The sequence below is a fragment of the Centruroides vittatus genome, unplaced genomic scaffold, assembly GCF_030686945.1.
Source record: "Centruroides vittatus isolate TY-2023 unplaced genomic scaffold, ASM3068694v2 contig_436, whole genome shotgun sequence".
NCBI classification, from domain to species: Eukaryota; Metazoa; Arthropoda; class Arachnida; order Scorpiones; family Buthidae; genus Centruroides; species Centruroides vittatus.
In genome coordinates this window covers 671,896-690,636 of record NW_027122237.1, presented here as the reverse complement: position 1 = coordinate 690,636, position 18,741 = coordinate 671,896, and the positions used below count along the sequence as shown (strand labels likewise).

At 29.8% G+C, this 18,741-nt stretch overlaps 2 protein-coding genes across 4 annotated transcripts in view; one reads left to right on the top strand and one right to left on the bottom strand.

The window, feature by feature from the left end:
• The window catches only part of LOC136976942 (polymerase delta-interacting protein 3-like), a 47,932-nt gene extending 44,904 nt beyond the window's left edge, over window positions 1-3,028 (bottom strand). For both annotated transcript variants that reach the window (XM_067272336.1, XM_067272337.1), the window contains exon 1: window positions 2,886-3,028. The gene's annotated coding sequence lies outside the window, so the exon portion shown is untranslated. The remainder of the gene's footprint in view (window positions 1-2,885) is intronic.
• Window positions 3,029-6,081: 3,053 nt separating this feature from the next.
• LOC136976925 (dual specificity mitogen-activated protein kinase kinase 4-like) overlaps window positions 6,082-18,741 on the top strand; it is an 85,543-nt gene continuing 72,883 nt past the window's right edge. The window contains exon 1 of one of the 2 annotated variants that reach the window (XM_067272301.1): window positions 6,082-6,383. In XM_067272301.1, the coding sequence (XP_067128402.1) occupies window positions 6,347-6,383 (37 nt within the window). In that variant the 5' untranslated portion in view covers window positions 6,082-6,346. The remainder of the gene's footprint in view (window positions 6,384-18,741) is intronic. The other variant, XM_067272300.1, reaches the window with a different exon arrangement.

Below are 18,741 nucleotides of genomic sequence, written 5' to 3'. Positions count from 1 at the left end.
GTACATTTACATGTATGTATATACTGTACATGTATTCGTAAATTTAGATAAATTTTAGTTTTTAATATAGTACAAAAAAAAGTAATTTGTTTGTAATCTTAAAATAGATTCTTATTAACCATATATTATTAAATATGCATTAATAAATAAAATACAGAACTGGGAATGGTTATTTGTGGTTTAGTCTAGTGACAAGTAAATTCGGAGACAAGTAAATTCGACTTAAGTTGTTTTTCGACTTAAGTCACCTCTTCCGGAACCAATTACTGACGTAAGGTGAGGTATACCTGTATGCTTATGAGGCTGATAAAAAACAAATATTGTGAAGAAAAATTGAAATACACTTTAAAGAGAAAGAGAGTTTAAGTCTTTCATCCAAGGCTTTGATCCATAGCGGATGTAAAGCTTAGATGACATTGTCACAATAGGATTTGATCTCTCAAGACTTGGGTTATTTGGAGTATAGCTCCAAGCAGGTGATAAAGTTCCATTTATGACTAAATACAGCCACATGACTAATAACAAATACTTTAAGGAAAATTTGAAAAGAATAATCATTTTTAAAAGTGTTTTATCATTATTATTTTTTACAAAATTATTTTCATTTATAAACTTCAATTAAAATCAAAATGACCATACAGAATAATGCAATAATGCATATTTCATGCAAACAGAACTGACAGAACTGTACTTGAAAACATTTTAGACATGAAGTATTTATGATTAAAAATCTTATTTTAACTAAATTTTATTTAACTCTCTGATGCACTAATGTTTAAAATATTATTATTTTTGAATTTCCCTTAAAGCAGAAAACATTTTAAAATAATTTTGCTGTAATGCTTGTTATTAATAAACTTTATGCAGAATATTTTTCCATAATATATACTGTATATAAAACCAATTTCCCATTTCATGGAACTAGTTTATAAGACAGGAAACTGGCCTATGAAACTTGTTTACAAATAAGCTCAGTCTATACCTAATTTTGATTCATAAATTCTTATTCTATATTTATAAGAAACACCTGGTAAATAAATTTTCAAAGTTTAATAATGTTTCAGGTTGTCAATGTTAAATTATTCTAGAATTCTTAATCATCAACTTCAGATATGCCAAAATAGTATAAATCAATTGAAGTAGGTGATTTTTTTTTCAGTAACAGAACCAACTTCACTTTTTGCTTTAGTATTTGCTGTTTTTTACTTTCATATTTATTCAGCCTCACACTCCTATACCATAAAATCCAAAATAACAGATTCTTTTCTCTTTCAATATATTTTAATATTAATTTTTCAATGAAATTATAAAGTTTACAAACCAAAACCCAATAAAAAAAATGCTTCTTTGCTTTATGTATGTTGCATAGCAAATTATTTAAATAGATATTACATCATTGATTTTCATTAATATTTCTTGTGATAATCATACAATAGGACCAAATTAACTATCAGGCTAATTAAGCTTTATCATTTGATTGCAAGTATAATTCATGCTTGGTTTTCTATACTTGTAATGAATTGTTATTACAGTTGATGCTCGATAAACCGAGCTTAAGTCAAACAACTAAGTCAAATTTTATTTTTATCCAAATATGACTACCATATTTTGTCTGTCTATAACTCAAAGCAATTTTGATAAAATGTTTCACTACCTAAAACTCTATGGTTCTGGAGAGTTTATTAAATTCACATCTGATTTTGTATGCTTTGTTATATTTTCAAGGAACCACATTAAGGCCAAGTTAAGAAAAACTACTGAAATAAAAATGATTATTTAATTATCTACAATTGAAGTAACATACTAAGTTACTTGATACATTAAGACTCTCCGAAGCCAAGATATTAATTTACTAAGACATTAACTACAGCAAAATATATCTTTACTCAATATATCAAAGTATTTTTTTATAATTAAATTTCTTAGAATACTACAACTCAAAAACTGGGTATATTTGAATTAAAACCTCTAAAAAACCTAATATCCAGCAGAGTAAAATAAATAAGCGCTAATGTTTTCGCCCACGTCGAACGGGCATCGTCGGGCAATTAAATTTCTTTACACCATATTAGGCATTATTAGCCATTTGCTAGCCCGATAATTCGGCAGTTGGTCTTTATATTTTTGATCATTGGATGTATTGTAAATGACCATTACATCTGTGAAAATAATGCTCCAATCATAAATAGTATCTCCCCACACACGTAACACAAAGCGGAACTAGATCTAATATATATTTTGGATTTATACTTATGTAATTCTCGGTATGCACATCACTAAATACTAACCCTCTGCAGTTCTGTTAAATTTCAAAGTAGACATCGCGTTCGCAGTTTACATAAGCACGGCAGTAAAAGGAACTATCGAATTGCCCCGCCACACGGCAGCACGAAACGGCGGCTCCCGTAACACGGGACACGGGAATCCCCAAATTCCTAAGAAACCGGGTGGGCCGGAACTTAAAAAATGATTCGTCCCGCCGACCAAGACAAAGGGCTAAAACTTTAAAGTCTCGCAGAAAATCTATAATATACAATTTTAGATCGAGATATCCACGAGGATATCTCGATCTAAAATTGTATATTATAGATGTGGTTGTAAATTTGTATACTTTATATACAATTTAACTGTTAAATTATAATATATGTAAATATGTAATTGACATATTTTTGAATAAACACGTGTAAAAATGGAATAGCCTTATATACCTTGGAATGATAACATATAATCAATAAGTTGATAGTAAGATATCTAACAGTTTTAATCTGATTAATAATTTAAATCCTTTCTTGATTGAAAGATTTTTTTTATAATTTGAAATCATTTACTAAATATAAAACAATAAAGTTTATAAATTCTGAAGAAAAAACGAAGAATTAACTCACTTTTTAATAGGTTTTTTTTTAATTTAAAAGACAAGTTTAATTTTATAAACGAGGTAAACGTAGGCCCAACGCAAAAATTTCTAGTCTTTCGCACATTATAAGAAACAATCGATAGAGTTACTTTCCTACAAAGAGTATGAATAGATATCAATTTATATTTTAAATGTTTATAAAAATAATTGCAAATTGTACATAAATAAAAATATTGTACTACATAAATCAAATATGAATATAATAATTTTTTTAATTATTACGCATTCTTTCATTGTATCCATTTTTTTTTAATTTATTGATAATATTTAAATCGAAATTCTACAATAAATATTTTCTTTATTAGTTTATATATATATTTATAGTTTATATGTGTGTACGTATTTTTAATCTTTTAGCTTTGTTTATTTATTTATTATGATCTTTCGAAAAAATCGAGAGTGCGCCCCTAGCGGAATATACGTCATTTGGCCTGCAATATAAATGTTTGTTAATGTTTTCAGCAGGTTTTTCTGTCAATCATAACATAGTATAGTTATTAAATGTATTGTCTTCAGGCTGATACAAAGATTCACTAGTATAAAATGTACAAAAATGTCTGCAAGAATGCGATCGCATATGACTTATCGAATTTTGCGAAAATACAAAAGTGATAATCTGTCACTACTTTGGTCACATAGGTGATGGATTCACGAACTTCTACAGTATTACATTTAACAGTGCCTTGGATAAAACTACTGAACACTGGTAATTTGGTCGTGGGTTCTCGCCGCACCAAGTTTCCCATAAAACTCCTCGGAACTTTTATGGGAAACGGTCCCAATTTAAGTGTTAAGACACGTAAGATCCGTTGGTGAGGCGCGGACCAACTATTAGGGTTTAGTGGTTTTATCCATTCGGCCACTGGTAGGTCACAGGGCAGAAAAAGTAAAAACGAAAGTCATACTTGGTTACATCTCAAGCAACTTGAAATGCGGCGATGAGATAGCACCCTTTCAAACGCTTCAAATTTGAATCTATGGATGGGAACTAGAACAGTGACGTAGCAAGGGGGCAAGGGGGTGTATCATGCATCGGGCGCCAGTCGCAGAGGGCCGCCCAAATGGTCTCCAAGACAAACTATATGTGTTTCTGGAGGGGGAGGGGGGGCACCAATAAAGTGTCGTGCTCCGGGTGCCAGTTATGTTTGCTACGCCACTAAACTAGAAACTGGAGTAAGAGGAATAGCTAATAAAGACTTTTGCCATAATTGAGAAACGATGGGGGTGATTGTCGGATCTAGGAAACTTTTTGCATTTAAGCCAGAGAGGATGCTAATAATCAAGTTTTTGCTAGAGCTGAAATACTTCAACAGTAAATTATCATCATCATAACTGAGATAGCGTATCAAATCCGTTTGAGATCATAGCGAATTTTATTCAAGTGAAAATTCATTAAAAATTTCTTTATTTACGAACTACCGTCTTTTCTACCTATAATCACAGAATAATCAGCTAAAATCTAAATATATAAAATTACTTGTCCTGACTGACTGACTGGGTGACTAATTGATTCATCATCGCCCAGAGCAAACCGCTGAACCTAAGGAGGTAAAATTTCGTACACAGTTAGGGTACGTAATGAAAACGCACACTAAGAAGGGATTTTTGGAAATTCCCCCGCGGGAGAGAGGGAGAGCATTAAGGCTTAACATGAAGAACTATACTACTTTAGATGTGGTTTCTACTGTACTATTTTAGATGCGATTTTTTGTTGTTAACTACGTTAGTCTTCATTGAGTACTTAGGTGTATTAAATTGATAACATTTCAGATGTTGTTATAAAAATTTTTATATATTTTGATTTTTTAACCAAATGTTCGAACCGTTTTAAATTCGAATTTGTTATTGCGTATTGGTTCGATTTTAGAACGATTGTAAACGTTCCATAAAATTGATCAAATTGAAAACAGTTCGTTTGATTCTCAGCGATTCTCATCATTCTCGGCGGTAGGTGTTATATAACAATTACTATGGTTGTTGAAATACTGAATATAAATGATGTTTGCTTGCAAAATCCACGCGGGCGAAGTCGCGGGTAACAGCTAGTCAAAGAATAAATTAATTTATTCTTAAAAACTTTAAATGTTTTCTTAACTGTTCTATATAAGAAGAACAGTTATTAATTAATGTTCCATGAAGTTTTAAAACCCGAAGATGGCCTAAACAGGTTGAAAATGTTTGTTAAAATTAATAAATAATTCTCAGTGAAATAAAAATGTGGATATTGAGAAGCATCTAGCTGGGTAGTAATTAAGATTTTGAAATCATTATCAGTTTCATCATTTTAGTTCATTTGTAGATGATTACATAGATTACTTCGTAGAATGTTTACTTTTTTCTTATCTATGGAAATTAATAAAATTTTTATCAGGGATGTTTCTTATTAGCGGATGTTGGACGAAACAAAAGTTTTCGTTTTAAAATTTTATATATATGCTTAGTAAAAATAATGAATAAAATAGCGCAAGTAGGCTGTTCGCTCGTTGCACAAATATAGGCCTACTACCAAGTAAATTGGTAAGACAACCTCTACAAATAGTATTTGAGTGTAAGTAGTTGTAAGTACCATACCATCAAACACTAGATAATTTGACGGACCAATGACTGAGCGATTAAAGCACTAATCTACTGCTCCGGGGGACCCGGGAACAAATCCGGACGGGTTGAAAAAGCCCAAGAATTTTCAAGAATGGTCTATCCAGAACATGTCAAATCCAGTCCCTCCTTCAGACGGACGAAAGGCCGAGCGGTCAAGGTGGCAGCCTACCACTCTGGGAGACCGCTAATCGAATTTTAACGGGTCGAAAAAGCCCCAGAAATTTTTCAAATAGTGGTCCGTCCAGATATGTTAGACTGGCCGCCCCATTATGGGTCAGGTCGAACCCATAATGAGCTTGCTAACAGAGGCCTTTTTAGAGCCCACAAGGCGGAAAGAGTTAAAAAGAAACAAAAACCGGGCCGTTTCCAATGTGGATCTAGCAGAACCCACAATGAATCTTGTTAGCGCCAGCAGCTCATCAAGAGTAAAAAAATAATAAAAAATTAAAGAAATTTTTAGCGATAATTTTTAATCGTACAAATAATTTTAAGAATTTATAAATAAAATAAAATAAAATTATTTTTTTCCTTGTTCTCTTTTTTTAAAAAATAATTCAGACACTAGGCGGCGTACAATTCGACAAGTCTCGAACTCAGATTCAGTTAAGAAGTTACAATGGTTATATGTTATGTTGTTATTGTTCTCACGATGGAAGTAAATACATGAAGTATTTAAAATTTTATAGAATAGATTCAATAAAAACCATTACACCGATTATATCGTTTGTATTTTTTGTCTAACCAACGACTATATAACCTGTATGTCTTCCATACCGGTGTTAACTGATTATTTGAACGTTAGGGTTAACATTCTCTACGTAAATCAGGAAGATGGCGGAACAACAGAAAAGTTTATCCAGAAGTCAAGGTAAACATGAGTTTGTATGAATTCTTTGATGAATACTTCTTACATTAAGCGTTGTTTTCATATTTTGTAACAGCCCTAGATAAAAAAAATAATTAAAAATTCAGGATCAAATATATTTAAAATTTACAAATTGAAGACAGTATAGATAAAAATTTGATACCTTCACACATCTTTCACAATCACAGGGACACAATTAACACGAGCATCAAAGGAAAGGTCCCTTTCCCTTGATTCTCTTGTGTTATAAGAATCTGGCACCAGAGGGATGTTTGATCAATGTAAATATTTATAAGCAGAGAAGAATTCCAAAGTAAAGGTGTTGTGCTAATTTGTTTCCATGGTTTTGAAGAATGTGTGAAAGCATCAAACTTAGTCCTCAATTTGTAATAATTTAGAACTCAAGATACTTTTAAAATACTCTAATTACAATATATTAAAAATGAAAGTAGATATTTAATCAATTTATTAATAAATTGATGTGTATTTTAATACATTATATTATATGATTCTTGTTACATTAAAAATTATATTTATTTGTTTATTAATTTTTTATTTACAAAATTTTTAAAAAGGCAATGTATCCTAAAATAGGCTGACTGTACTATTTACGATCCAACTGGGGAAACATTTCAGAATTGGTGAAAATAGTCTAAAACTGATTGAACTTTGGTTAATTTTATAAATTTATTTATTGATATATGAATTGGTGTGTTAAATAAAACTGCTCCATTCAATGATTGATTCTACAATCAAATATTAAAAATAGACAAAACCGGGAACAGTCTCAGAAATTGGGGACATCTGGTCACCTTACCTTAAAGGACAAGATATGTGAATGTATACGTATACCCCTACAAATATATTTAATATAATATTAAATATATTTGTACAGATATTAAGTATCATAATCGTATAATTTTTAATGTTTTAAAGAAATTATAAAGGTAAATTTAGAAAGGAAATTTTATGAATGTCAGTTTTTTTTCTTCTGTCAGATTTTATCTTCAGTGTTTACCAAGTTTGTTTGTTTGTGTGAATTTTTAACCTTGGAATGCCTGCATATTTTGCACTATATTTGACACATTGAAATTTATTTGGACAGGATACAAAAATGCTGAATATACATATATTAAAAAAAAATTCTAAATTATACAGACTTGAATATGGATTTGTTTAAAAATTAATTTACTATATATATAAAATCACGTTAAGTAGAATATATTGAAATTTTGTGTTCTGTTTGTGCAAATGATTTTATCATTAAAAATGAAAATGTGTGAATTGTTTTAAAATTTTATTTAATTAATTAACGATGACTGGATTGTATATTTGATAATTTAATTTTTTTATGATGTATAATATGGTACAGATTATTAATTACTATTATTAATTAAAATTAGCTGGTTATAAAATCTTGGATGGTATGTATTACATTTAATTTTTGTAGTGAAATGCTAGTTAACAATAATTTTTTTTATTTAAAACATTTATAAAATAGTTTTCAAATAATAAAACTTATTCATGGTTTTTTTAGATTATGTAGGAAGTTTTCAATGTAATGCAATTAAAGTAATATACGGTTAAGTTTTATTTTTACAACATTGACTCAAAGGAAGTTATTCCTCCTTTGGTCAGAATAAGAATTTTTAATACCGCAGTTTACGGACTATAAGACGCACCTTAATTTTTAAGCAATTTTTTAAAAAAATACCTATAAGACGCACCTGAATTTTGGAGGCAATTTTTCGAAGAAAAAAGTGCGTCTTATAGTCCGTAAAATACGGTATATCATATACTTTGATAAAAATATTTCTGATTAAATTTTCCTATAATTTGTCTTTTCTTATTTTTATATATTTGTATTAAGTGTGCTTTATATACAATGTATTAACTTTTGCTCCTTCTAACATGAAAACTAAGTTGTGTAAATTTAAGAAATTTCACATTTTATTATAAAAATATTTAATAATAAACGATACTTTTAGCCCACGACTATAAATTAGATAGAGTTAGATAACCTAATAAATTTACAATTTTTAATGTAACTCATATACTACAGTAAAAATTGTAAATACAGTGCACTGTATATATTAGATATTCCTTTGTATTGGTTAATTATTAATGTTATAATTATTATGTTGATGCCATATGTTTGTAAGCTGATGAGGGGTCTTTGTACCCAAAATGCATCCTTACTTAAATTTGAAATGTGATTATTAAAGACTAACTTTTTTGTAAAAGATCTTGTCCTTCTTTCTGTCGGCCTTGGTGTGATAAGCCCTCCAAATTGTTAAATCCTATTTATTAGGTTATCTAACTCTAATATATAAAAATATTTATTAGCATTGACTGTATAACCTTAATGATATTAAATGTTCTGAAAATTTAATTATTAAATGAAAATTCATTAAAATTATTTTAATCTCGTTAATTAAAGTTTGAGAAAGATTTTTGTAAAAATATTGATTAGTAATGTAATAATTTATATTTTAGTATTTTAGATTAGTTTGAGATAAAATATTATAATCCTAATAATCTTCCTTCTATATATTTCTTTTAACTTGATTCTTATACTGATATAAACAGAAGTCATTTTGTAAAATTTTATGTTTTAGAAGTGAGTAAACTAGGATAAAATGAAGAATTGTATGGGGTATTTCCAAAATAGTAGGACAAACTTGAGGGATAATAAGGAAAATAAAGAAATATAAACATATGTCTAGAAATGGGTGGTTTTTAGGGAATCAAACCTCTTATGACAGGTCGAATGTAAGACAAATTTTATTACATATTCTCTTATTAACTCTGACATAACTCTACTACATAGCTCTTCATAAAAAAAATATGTTCAAAATACTGTCTGTGCAGAGACAGGAATGTGGACTGCTGCACTCTTCCAAAGGTTCCAGGCCTCCTGCAAATGGTGGTGCAGGTGTCAAAAATGCATTGCAGCAGCGTGTTCACTTTGCCAATAGGAACAGCATTCGCTAGCATCTTTAGGTGGCTCCATAGATAAAAATCTAAAGGATTCAGACTAGAAAACATGGAGGCCACACCACCAGACTTGGTCTGCCTATCCATCTCTGTGGATTTGTAACCTATGGTGTAGTATAGAATGCACATGTTAGTTAAAGTGAGCTCCAGCTCATTTTAGTCAAGAGTTATGTAAGAGAGTTAATAATAGTTATGTAATAAAAACCTGTCTTGCACCTAACACTGATAAGAGGTTTAATTTCTCAAAAACAGCTCATTTTTGGACTTATGTTTATATGCCATGTTTTCTTAATTTTTTTGTGATGAATTATTTCCCCATAGTTTGTTCCACTATTTTGAAACACTGATAGACTATACTGACAATACTGAAAAGTTTGTCACTGATTGTTTCTTTTCAATAATTTAGATTTTAAAAAAAGCAGAATGTGTGGATAGAAATATACAAATCAAAGAAAATAATTAACTGGTATAGTAGAGTATTGATTATTCAAAAAATTGATTAACTGAAATAAACTTCAGAGAATATACTAATTCCAGAAATTACAATGTTTTTACACATTAATGATTATTGCCAAACTGTATGCCTGCTATTGAGTTATCTTGTTATCTATACTAGTGTTAGGCTTTTCTATTTGTACTTGTAGTACAAATATATTAACAATTCAAAGACATAATCTATCAAATTCTTTACTGTGCTCAAGCATAGCAAAACATTTGATGCAAGAAATAGCATTGTCATGGTTAGAAATGTGATCCAAAGCAGATTTTTTCAACTCATTATGATCAAGCAAATCAGGAATTTAGCAGAATTAAAAAGAAAAATTCTTTATAAAACAAAACAAAATAAGCGATTTCTTTCAAAAAAAACTAAAAGAAGTATATTAAATAATTTTTATTTGAGTACTGTACTTTATTTAATATTAATTTTACTATTATGTGTTTTTTTACTTTGAATTTAAAGTTTCAGCAGTACATTGTAGATTTCATTGAAAAATATTGCTTGTTTTTAAAAAAATTCAGACATTTTTTTATTTCTTATCATTTGTATGTATTAAATTTCTATTCTCTAACTTTTTTTACTATTGAACTAGAATTAAAACAAACAGAGTTTATTTAAGGTATTTATCGTTTTACTTAAATAAATTATAAGTATTAATTTTAATTCTAGTTCAATAGTAAAAAAAAAGTTAAGGCATAGAAATTTAACTTTTCTCTATCAAGTGTGATTATCAGAAATTGTCTTGCCTCAATTATTTCAGATGATCAATGTTTTACTATAATTGGATGAATAATTACATCTGTGATGAAACATTTTGAAGACAACAAATATTTTTGTGTTACAATAGTATGATAATGTGTTTATATTTTTCATTTAATAAAAATATATTAGCTGGGACATAAACATACTTTAGAAAAATTCACAAAAGAATTCTTCTTTGGACATAACTGTATATGTTCTTCATCTGTTGTCCCTTCGTATGCCCTTAGGATTAACAATTTTACTGGCGGAGAGAGATGACCTTTCTTTTGAGGCTACTGTTCCCGCCTCAATATGTAAAATGTTAAAACACTTATATAGTTATGTCTGAAGAAAAATTCTTTTGTGAATTTTTTTAGTGTTATATTATTTTATTTTTGTTAATTTTTTTGTAGGCTATTCATAATTCTTTTTAAGAAGATATATGTATTTATACCTTTTTAAAAGTATAAGTAGTGTTGCCACCTTTTCAAAATTTCTGACTCGGACAGCAGGTCAGGTTTGTTCGAACAGAAGTCCCCGACACGTGTGCAATGTTATTTTACCATGTAAAGAATAACATGCATGCCAGTTCTAAACTAGTTAGGAACTTTCATTTTTTAATTTAAGTTGCTTGTAGGAGCAACTTAAATTAAGAAATGAAATAATTTAGATTTAAAAAGTTTGAGAAGCAAAAAAGATAAAAAGGTCAACAGGTTGCAACGTACATCGGCATAAGATGGCGAATTAAATTTTGGCAAGAATATGCAGTCTTTTGCTGTTAAAATAAAGTAAATTTATAAAATATTTACTAATACTTTGTTTCATCATAATTTCACAATTTCTACAGAATCCCGGACAATGAATTAAAAACCGGACAGGTGGCAACACTAAGTATAAGTGTAATTATATAATTTATGATAGAAATAGTTAAATAACTCCACTAAGAACCTTCAAAAGTACCAGCTCACTAATATATTTAAAATACAGTAGTGACTTGACACTTGGTATCAATCACTGCTGTGACTCTTGATATAATTGTTCAAAAAAAAAAAACCTGACAATTTGTCTTCAGAAGGAGGGATGTTTATGATGAGGAAGCAGGTGATGAGGAAGGCAAGAACCTTCCTCATCACAAACATAAATTTTTTATTCCAACTTTTTTTTTATTTTCGTGAATGTTTTATGAATAAATATCAATATTAGCAATAAATAAGTCTATAATTAATGTAATAAAAAAGTATTTAACAGTAAATGTTACAAAATAAAACAAAAAAAAACTGATAAATTTTCCTATTCTCTGTTCTGTTTCACGTATCCCCCTTATTTACATGTTAAGATGACCCCGTTTAACGCTGTTTCGTTTAGTGCTCTGTCATCTAGGAATGCATCCCCTGCGTTAAGCGGGGTCTTACTGTATTTGGAATAATAATATGTAATTAAGTTATATGATAATTTAATGATATAATTTTAAGATGTTGATATCATTAAATTATTATAATTTATGGCTATAAGACTCCTTCTGTCCAAAAAAAAGGCTAAAAAAAATTGCTGCCTTATATGTGAAGTTGCAATCTCTCTTAGACTAATGAATTTTCCAAATTGTCTTCTATAGGCTACAGCTAACGTCTTTGTAGTTTAACTCTTGAATAAAAATGTTATTGTTTGATTAAACATACTATTATTATTATTATTTTTTTAAACCAGAATATAGTAAAGACTTTAAGGCCGATCACCAAAGGCATGGGCTAGCTTAAATATCCTAATTTTAATTTCAAAAAGATATATAAGTACTGTTCCAATTTTTGTTTTTCACTGATTTTAATACATAGTTATTGTAACTGATTAATATTTATCTTCAATATAAATTTAATACACTTTTGAAATGATTATGAAAACAAGAACAAAGTAATTTGAAAACAGAACAAATCCATTTAGTTAAAATTGTGTGATTTTATTTATTTTCTAAGTGTCTAGAAAGAACTCGTTTTTCATTACAGTATGGATCATATTTCTGATTTATAATCACTGGCTACGACAGAGATGGGAGAACCTTTTTTCAATTAGAAAGGCCACATCCTTTTTCAGAGGAAATCCATGAGGATACATAATGTATTGTGGGTTACATAAGTATATACATTCAGTACACATGCTTCAATAATACATATAAATCATATTTAGATAAATGTTTTCATTGAAAAAAGAAAATATCAAACATTATTTCCATAACCAATAAGTTTAATTTTATCCTTTATATTTATCTGGCTGCTTATAGCCTGAAGGCCACAAGTTTTGCCTCCCTGTACTATGGAATGAAAGACGGGTCTTTTTATAATCTCATCAGTAAAAATCCTTTAAAATGAGGTGTAAAAGTTTAGGATATCAATTATTTTATCATGTTCAAATTTTTAATAAGTGTATCTTCAAAAAATTCTTTATAGCTCAGAGACTATGCTATTGTGAGAATGGGGATTTTGGGTTAACCCCTTTTTTCACATACAGGATGGTAAAATAGTTAAGAATTGGGTTTGTTATTTTTGCTTAAATTGATAAAATCTAAAAATTTTAACAAACAAAAAGTTGTTTTTTGTAGTTATGAGTCACAGAGGAACTTTCTTTCAATATAGAAGGAAGTTCCTGAAGAGAGATGTTGACTTTGATATCAACTCAACAAGAAAGTTCCTTGTTGCTTCTCTCTTCAGGTGACTTCAATCATCCCTAATTATTGGAGATGGAATTTTATAAATAGTGCCAAACACAAATGCCCAATGCTGGAACTGGGAACCAAACACTCAAGAAAAGTTTGTATATGAACCAAAAGAGTTTCCTGCCAAATGCAGGAAACCATGGCTAGCCCCGCCAATGATTCAGAAGAAAATAAGGAACCAAAATACAGTATTATATTTAACTCAAATATGTAAACTCTCTCTTGGGATAGACATAACATGTTAGAACTAAATATCCTCACATAGTTGATTGTTGAATGTAACCTTTGTGTTTTATCATAGTCATCATTTATTTGTATATATAATAGTTATAATCTATAATAAAAAATAGTTATATGCTTATTCATCGCTTAGTCGATTTAATGCCTAATTCCACCATCAACCCTATAATAATTTAATAAACTGTCTTAAAATTCCAGTCAAGTTATTACTATATCTTCAGCCACTTGAAAGATATGATAAATTAATTTCATATTGAGTTAGGACATGACTAATTTATCCTAACTGTTGTCAGGATGAGAAGATTTTGACAAATCTTGTCTGACATCTTTTCTTGTGAATCATTGGCAGGGCTGGCCATGGTTTCCTGCATTTGGCAGGAAAGGGGCTGTCCATAAATTACGTAAGGGCGATTTCAGTCATTCTAGACCCCCACCCTTCTCTGTGTAAGAAACTGTAATATTTTCTTTGATCCCCTCCTCTTCTCTATCTTATATAATATTTAGGCATAATTTTATAGAAAGATTTTAACAAAAAAAACAAAAACAAAAAAAAACTTAACAATCTTAGGTCCAAAATGTATAATTATTAATTAATTAATTAATATGTACTATTATTTATAAAAGACTTTATGTGAACAAATTTAAAAATATAAAAACTTAATAAATTCGAATGAACAATTTATTTTAAGAACTTTATTTAATTATTAACAATCTTTTTATTATCGTTAATCAATGTCAACGTCATTTTTATATTAGTTTTAATTTTCACTTGTCCATGGATTTTTTAGCCAATTTTCAAGTGATTCAATCACAGGCAAATAGTCTGATTCAGAAACTTCATCGATTTTTAATTCAAGAGATTCTTTACTCTCAACATCATCTTCAGACATCCATTCAGCATCCTCCGCTAATGTATCATCGTCTGTTATTACACAAAGTAGTACTTTTTTTGACGTGCTTCAATACGAACAGGTTTTATTTTGGAAAAAAATACTTTATGATTAGTCAGTTTATTGTGCTCGTTAATTTTTTTCTTTGAAGCAAAATACATATGACATGTAGAGCAAGTTCTTTCTTTTATTTGTGACTGTATGGTAGGGCAAAAGTAATCACATGGCAAATTATTCTGATTTCCAGTTTGCGATAAAACAAACGATTTAAGGTTTAATCTTTGGAATAAATGCATGAATCTTGCATCTCCATCAGTATGATTAACTGTCTGAGGCACCTTAAGTAGCCCTGTTATTTCATCATGAGTAATTTGGCAAGGAGCAGGAAGAAATCCAGTAGGCAGAATCGTACGAATATTACTTCTAATCAAGCCACAACACTCAACATCATGGCACTTAGTTATCTTTATAACAAAAAAAGGCATTATTTAAAATTCTTTAAAATCTATTAAAATTTTGAGCCTAAATTCAATTTACCTGTAGAAGCTATTGAAATTCATGTACGTGCTTAATATACCAATCATGGTTCAGTTCATCAAAACTCTCTGTACTATCTATAGGCTTAATGAATTCGGCTATCACGGTATGACCATCGATAACCATTTCACTCCAAATACTAGCAAGAGGGCTTCCAGCAGCTTCGAAATTTTTAAGCTCCAAGTTTTTGTCTACAGTCTTTCCAGAACTATCTAAGTGATTGCCAAAGTAATCGTGTTTTAGAATTACACCTGAAAGCTGTCTACTAAGAGATGCTATCTTCCTCTCTACACGATTAAAAGCGCTACGACCTGGAGCATTAGTGACTATGAAGAGTGCATCAAGTTTGAATTTTTTGAAGTGCTGAATCGCAAAAGAAATGACTTTAAAATATCTGAAAATAAATTACATAGTAAAAAAATAATTGTTTATACTATTAAATAGTTTTTTACTTTAATACGTAAACTATATGCGTTCAAAAGATTTAATAAACATCAAAATTACACACTACTTAAAAAAATGTAAAAGTAAATAATAATAACAATTATTTTTACTTAATAAAATTATCAGAATGTGCACGTAAAACTTTATGAAATAAATTCTAAGATTAAGTATTTATATTAAACTATGAAGAAATACAATCATACCTTGGATTTTCATCTGGTCCTCCGTCAGATGAAATTATGACTACTGGCTTTATTTGATCGTTAATTTTCATTACTGTCAAATTCTTTCAGCTCCAATAGGCGCTCAAAATCCGTGGCATGGCCAACAGCAGTCGATTTATTGTGTTTTCCACTTCTTATGGCAATATAAATTGGCCTTGAGTAACTCACTGCTTCAGGATCTCCCAGTCCTTGCGGTCTATTAATCACTATACCTGCATAAACTGATGGGATCAGTTTGTGTCTTTTCGATACAATAAAATCGTGATCGGGAAGCTTTACTCTGTACCTACGTGCATTAGGATAGGCAATTGTTTCTGCGCTGCTATTAGACTGATAGGCACCCATGCCTTATCATCTTGTGAAATAAATGCAACTTGTTTTGGTCCAAGAGCAGAAGCTAGCGATTCTAAAGCACGTATCGAGGCTGTACAAAACCGACTATCGGGATGAGTTTTATGGCTATCATTTTGAGCTCGGCATAATTTCACGGGAGCAGTTGTTACATGTCTTTTTCCTTCGATGGTATTAGAATTTTGCGGAAGAAGTCACAAATATGTAGCGCTTCTAGATAAATTGAAACCTTCTTCCAAAAGTTTTGTATGCAACTCATTGAGAGTTTACATGCTTTTATTTTATCTGCGCGGCAACAATTGTACATTGCATCTCCAAAAGAAGCTATTTCCGTAATAGTTTGTAACGAAACCGGCTGCTCCTCTTCGATGCACGGTCTCCCAGCATTTTTTTTTAATTTCAAAATTGAAGTTGCAGCCACGTTAGATTCACACATCAGCTTGTTTTTTGGAGCAGCTCTGAATTTTTGCTGGTAATTGGCATTTTTTTGCTTTTTTGTCAAATTCTATTTGGCTATACCTAGTTCATTTTTGGTTTTTTTAATATCATTTAGTGACGTGTCTCCTCCTAGATTGGCATCTCGAGCTAAAAGCTGAATGTTCAATTTATTTGTTAAACTTGTAACTTTTTCAGCAGCATCATCTTGTGCTGGAGCTTTGTATGTTTTTTTTTAATAAGCTTTTGATGAAGATATACTATTTCCAACAGTAGATTTAACATCAATGCTTTTTGCAGTAGGAAGAGAAGTATTATCATCTTGGTTAGGGACCAAATTAATTATTGTTTTTTCAACGATTTCAGACACTTTCTTTTGATTGACTATGTTATAATGATTCTGTTCCATAAAAAAAAATAATAATATATATATCAAGTCCATAACACTTTATTGATAAGAAAGCAAAAAAGTTTAAAAAGCAACTTAATATACAATGTACCTTACTAAAATACAACAATAAGCCAACTTTTCTCTTTTTATCTTGAGTGTCATAATGATTTATACGTTGTTGAATAAAAGTAGTGAACCCTTTCGTATCAGTGCCGTATTGAGCTTTTGCTTCGGTCCATACAAGATTTGCATCTTTTTGAACGTTATCACTTTTCTTGTTGGCATGTGCTTTTTTATATGACTTGAAGAATCTTTGATAAACATCATATAAGTTTATTTTTTGCATTTTTACGTTTATTATTCTATCACATCACACGAGATGGCGTTAGTACAACGAGCATTCTCCACAGAAAGTGCCCAATTAAAGCCAAATTCAAAACACCACCACTCAATGAAATCAAAAAATAAAAATAAGAATATTACATAAGACGAGATCTGTTACCCCCTACCCTTGAGTAAGAAATCGTAAGAAATCCTTGACCCCCACCCACCCCAAACTACCTTACATAATTTATGGATGGCCCCAAACTCTTTTGGTTCAGATACAAACTTTCTTGAGTGTTTGGTTCCCAGTTCCAGCATTGGGCATTTGTGTTTGGCACTATTTATAAGATTTTGTCTCTAATAATTAGGGATGATTCGAGTCACTTGAGGAGAGAAGCAACAAGGAACTTTCTTGTTGAGTTGACATCAAAGTCAACATCTCTCTTCAGGAACTTTCTTCTAAATTGAAAGAAAGTCCCCCTGTGACTCATAAGTACAAACAAAAACCTTTTTGTTTGTTAAAATTTTTAAATTTTATCAATTTAAGCAAAAAATAACAGCTCCAGATTCTAACATTATTTTTCATACTGTTTAATAGTAATAATTTCTAGAAATCATTTTAATTACAGCCACAACAAAAATTCCATTGTCTATGTTACAGTCAAAACCCATTTTAAGTTAGAACGCGTTTTAACTAGTTGAAACTAGTTTATACTGGATGTCTTTGTTAAAACCCATTTTGTCTAGTTAAAACTAGTTTTAACTCAAATTCATTTTTGACTAGCAGTAAATGCTAGTTTTAACTAGACAAAACGGGTTTAGCAGTAAATTAACTAGACAAAATGGGTACATGTTTTGATCTTAGATAAAACTAGTTTTAACTTTTAACATTAGTTAAAATTAATTTTAGCTACATAAATATGTTTGGGGAAAATAAAGTTATGTATAGTGATTCAGGGAATGATGCCTAACATTATGCTTATAAAGGAAATTATGGCGATAATTTGGGTTTTGGAGGCCTCTAATGAAAATATCATATTCTCGAGCATGTTTTTCAAATAAAACTTTGGAGTATATGAAAAATAATTGTATATTGTGTTTGCAATGACAACTTTTTCATTGTCTGGCATTTTAGGCATCTTACCCTAAGTATCCGGATGAGATGCCAAATGCCATTAAGGTAAGATCACAAATATAATTGCATAAAATTAATTTTCGAATATCTTAACCAAATTGAATTTATTGCATATGTAGTAGAAAATACTTCATAGTAAGTATAACAGCACAGTATAAGTATTGTTAAGTTCCCGCCTGTTCTAACGTGCTCTATAGCTAGCTGAAAGCTTTTTTCAGTCCAAAAACCTTTTTGAGAAGTCCTTATATAATTTCTATGCATATCCTGCAATAAAATGAAAAAACAAAAATTTATTAAAAATAGGCATATTGGAATTCAATTAACAAAAAATAGGCATGTTACCCCATGAAAAATGTGGCATCTTTTCCATTTGTTAGGGTAAGATGCCTACGTTGTACATGTTCTAGCATGTCTGATTGGAATCGGCGGTAGCTCACAATGGAAACTTT